Raw genomic sequence first — 4,698 nt, forward strand, 5'->3', positions numbered from 1 at the left:
GAATTTGGCGACACGCGCCGTCGAAAGACTCAGTGTGCAAGTGTCCCTTTGTTATAAAATCCGAAATTCACTCTCTCCAAGGTCGGAGAATACTGTAAAGGCTTTCAAAGCCTCTCGTCGGATTTTCTTCTAGGTTGTAACGCGGGTCACGAGCGCCCGATTGTTTTGTGTTTCCGCCGACAGCGGTGCCAACCTCGTTACCGTTTGCCTGTTTTCTCTTCCTGAAAAGGCAGAAACAAAGGACTGCGCTTCGCTCGCGAGCTTCCCTTTCGTCGGAGTTCCCCATTGAGCTGCTTTAATCCGTTCTCTCTTGTCTTTCTCGTCGAAGCAACGGGTCCGTCTGATGTCCCGGTTCTTCCGACGTTGGGGCGCCTCTCACCTGGATGAGTTTTCCTCTGATCCTGCCGCGCCGCTCCACCATGGGCCCGCACAGATCATCTTCTGCTGCCTCGTCCCCACTCTTCTCCCCTTCGTCCTTCGCGCAGAGCACCGTCCGCCTCGCCACTCCGTCGCGGGGCTGTCACGTCGTGGCGGGCGCAGTTGAGAATGAAGTCGAGAAGCTCCGGCAGAATCTAGCAGAGATCCTGGATCGGCGCTTGCCAGCGAACCGCGGAAAGCGACGGGGAGATGGCCTCCGAGGAGATAGCTGGATTGCGCACATCGCCGTCTTGTCCCCAGGGGTAGCGATTTCCGTAAACGAAAATTGCGATCCCACTGTGCGCGGCGACATGAACACAGCTCTCGACTTGCTTACGGGTACAAAGCTGCGAGGCCACGTTGATCAACTCTTTTTGTCCAGATCGCCCTTGCGTCTGCGGAAGCACTTGCTCGGGAGGATTGGCGCTGGCGTCTAGCCGCAGCCGAGCTGTTTCGCGTCTTGACCCCGTCGCTCTCTGTGCTCCGATTCTTCTCTGTGTAGAGTGCACGGCTTCGGGGCGTGTGGCGGCGGGCGCGCTTGGCGTCTTGGACAGGTGTTTCGGGTTCGTGTTGCACGGAACAGTTCCGTGGTCGTGGAATGCCCTTCGTCGAGAACGATCGTGTGCACAATGGAAGGACTCTCCACTTTTGTTTCCCATGACGCGGTTGCTTGTCGTTGTGTCCCTTTCCTTAGAGAAATCGGCTTTGCCCAGCAACATAGTCTGGCCCGTGCTGGTGGGGAGCAGCCTCGCTCTTCCCTTAGGAGGTGCTCATGGCGGCCTTGCCTTAGGTACGTGGCAAGGCGTGTACATTGTAGATGGACGAGAAGGAGGCGGCGATGTAGACCTTGTCCTGACGCTCCTGCCTTCTTTCCACCAGACTCAGCGGACGGTCCAAGCAAAGACAAGAGGATGCGAGGACATCGGACATGAAGTAAGTTGGGAAACCGCAAGCCGTTTCCGACGCCGCCGTTTGTGTTGTACTGGGCCATGATATGAAGTCGCTGGGCGACGTCGAGTGGCCAGTTGGGGGACGACCTTGGCACTTTCAGGGAAGAGTCGCAGAATCTGCCCAGCCAGGCTTAGAGAGAGTGCTGTGAAATCTTGGCTTAGAAGCCAGCGGGGTCCCGCTTCCGACATACTGCCTAGGTTCGAACAGTCTGTCATTGAGAGGTCCGAAAAGGGAGGAATGGCATCACTGCGTGGCTTTCTGAGGCAACTCTGCGTGGCTCCATCTCTCTGCAGCTGGCCCGGTTCGTGGCCTCTGTCACCTCCCCGTACTGTCCAAGCGGCTTTTCCGCCAAGGCGTCAAGACAGGGAACCGGAGAAAGAGATTTCCAGGGAGCAGCGGAATCGTTCCTCGTCCATGTGTGGACAAGGCACACCTCGTGCTCCCTCTCTGTGTTAGGCGAGGCAGAGCTCAGAGAAATAGAGCCTCTGATGAGTCGGGTCATTCCTGAAGCGTGGAATGACCGACACTTCCAGCACACGTACGAGGGTCCAGATGACATGCCTGCACACGCGAAAACGACTCTTTTTACACCAGAAGTTCTCCTGCCTGTGGCTGCCCCGGAGAGTGAAGATGGGATTCGGCGAAGAGCGGACTCTGTCGAGGCCGAGGGAGCTGAGAGCGCGCTCGCGAGCACAGTGCCCGAAGAGCGCGTGGATACGGAGCGGAGAACCACAGACGAAAAAAGCAAGCGTTTCGAGAAGTGCTACCAACGATTAGATTTTGGACCCAGTCAAACAGTTGCGCTGAATGAACATCGAGACGGAGGAGGATGGGGCGGCGGCCATGCGCGAAAGCTTGTCTTCAGCGCGTTAGGTGTTCCGGCAGAATCCCGTGACCTTGTCTGCGGCGAAGACGGGAAAATATTCACGGTACGTGGCTGCTGAGTCACCCATGTTGAACTGCATGCGAACCGTTGGATCGTCAATGGTAGAGACTGTTTCTGCGCTCTTCCGCAAAGCAGTGCCGACCCTGTCCGTTTGGGTAGTCTCTGCGGTCACCTCATGTGCTAGAGATTATGATGAGGCTCTGCTACTTGTCGCTGAATCCTCCGATGTGGGGTTCCGATTCTCCTGTAGGCGTCCAGGTCGAACCTTGCAACAGTGGCCGCATGCGCTTGTTGAATATTTGTTTCTGTGGTGACTCAGATGCGCCATGTCGTACCAGTGACCATGCGGAGCCGGCCGGGCGCCACCGCTCCGATGAAGGCGCACCTGGAACGAGTACGTCTCTTTGCTACGTTGGTGGCATCCTACAGCTCCGTCTAGAGATCCGCACTCCGACTGTGTTAAGATCATTTCGATGATGCTCGAGTCTCCGTTCCTGGCAAGCCTGTAAAAATCGTGGAAATTGACGGAGAGCTCGCTGTCTTTGTCGCACATATCGAGTTTCAAAGGGGGGATTCAGGACCGTGTGGGGGCACTTGGGTTCTGCAGCTCGTTTTGTCTGGTTGCCAAGACTGTTGTGATTCTCTGAATGACCAGCCTCGCCTTCGCTTGCCACATTCTTCCTTGGGCACTCGTCAGGCATTCCGGAAGGCGTTGGCGAAGGTTCAAATTGGTGGACTGCACTGTTACGTTCGCGCACACGGGGCGGGCCTCGTGGTTGCCCGTCGCACTGACGCGGCAGGGGGGGAGATGGACACCCGCAGAGGTATGCAGGACGAAGCAGAGGTCGGCACTGACAGCAGAGGTGAAGATGGCGGCGAGGCGGTGCGGCAAGTTCTTGAAAGCGTCATCCCAGACAGGTACTCATGTGACATGGAGAAAAAACCGAGAGCTCTACCCTCCTCGGCAGTAAAATGCGTGTGGAGCATTCGAGGACGTCGTCGACTGAGTCGCCGTTGAACCTGGGATGGCACACAAATGGATGTGGTTGTTTCTTGCGAGGTGGTAACGCGCGCGCCTAGTAGTCTAACTTGCATATGGAAGGCTGTAAACGTAACCGGTGACCTGAAGTCTGTCCGTTCCGGCAAGAGCATCGAGGCGCATGCGTGAAAGGCCCGCCCCGGGCTCGAAGCTGTGACGATCGAGTGTTTAGCGTGAAACTCAAGTGTTTTTCCATCGCCTTGTCTCCTGGACGCTGTTTATGTCTCTTCACAGCTGGCGCGCAGGATCAAATACTGCAGCATCGGATGATGGGGGCGACTCCACTGTGGCATGGGGTCGAGGAGCTCTACTAGGAAATGGATTACTCATTCCAGTACGAAAGGGGAAGCTCCTGTGCCCTCCAGAGCATGACATTTTTTTGTGGACGGCAGGACTGGTAGGGACAAAATCTCATTCCGAAAGAGTCCCCGACGAGCGACCGACAGAAGGACATGTGAACAGAGCACCGTCGTCGGAAGGTTGTTCGCGATGGGATGCGCCCAAGCAGAGGGTCGAGGTGACGTGCACACTGCTGGGTTCCATGTCGACTCTTGAGCATGCCTGATTTAAAGGCTGCGACATGCCTTTGCAGTGCCGTACAGGGGGCACCATGTCGAGGCGCTAGCCGCTGTGAACAGCGACGGCAAATTTTAGCCTGGTAGCGTCGTGACGCATCGCTTCCGCGTACACAGGTGGATAGTCGAGAGGCTACGCAGCGGCCCAGTCCCTGTTGTGATGGGTTCTCGCGCATTCAACTTGAGAACTCACGGGGTTAATACGCTTCCCCTTACACATGCGGATAGTCGAGAGGCTACGGAGGGGCCCAGTCCCTGTTGTGATGGGTTCTCGCGCATTCAACTTGAGAACTCACGGGGTTAATACGCTTCCCCTTACACATGCGGATAGTCGAGAGGCTACGCAGCGGCCCAGTCCCTGTTGTGATGGGTTCTCGCGAATTCAACTTGAGAACTCACGGGGTTAATACGCTTCCCCTTACACATGCGGATAGTCAAGAGGCTACGGAGGGGCCCAGTCCCTGTTGTGATGGGTTCTCGCGCATTCAACTTGAGAACTCACGGGGTTAATACGCTTCCCCTTACACATGCGGATAGTCGAGAGGCTACGGAGGGGCCCAGTCCCTGTTGTGATGGGTTCTCGCGCATTCAACTTGAGAACTCACGGGGTTAATACGCTTCCCCTTACACATGCGGATAGTCGAGAGGCTACGCAGCGGCCCAGTCCCTGTTGTGATGGGTTCTCGCGCATTCAACTTGAGAACTCACGGGGTTAATACGCTTCCCCTTACACATGCGGATAGTCGAGAGGCTACGGAGGGGCCCAGTCCCTGTTGTGATGGGTTCTCGCGCATTCAACTTGAGAACTCACGGGGTTAATACGCTTCCCC

General features: G+C 56.5%; 1 protein-coding gene across 1 annotated transcript; it reads left to right on the forward strand.

Moving 5' to 3' along the window:
• Positions 1–1,074: 1,074 nt before the first annotated feature.
• Positions 1,075–3,947, forward strand: NCLIV_038300 (conserved hypothetical protein; the record flags this gene model as incomplete). Its single annotated transcript, XM_003884031.1, has 5 exons — positions 1,075–1,207; positions 1,825–2,297; positions 2,574–2,648; positions 2,952–3,172; positions 3,866–3,947. 5 exons carry the CDS (start codon positions 1,075–1,077, stop codon positions 3,945–3,947), a joined length of 984 nt encoding a protein of 327 aa, XP_003884080.1.
• Positions 3,948–4,698: the final 751 nt, after the last annotated feature.

The sequence above is a fragment of the Neospora caninum genome, chromosome VIII (genome assembly GCF_000208865.1).
Source record: "Neospora caninum Liverpool complete genome, chromosome VIII".
NCBI lineage: Eukaryota > Apicomplexa > Conoidasida > Eucoccidiorida > Sarcocystidae > Neospora > Neospora caninum.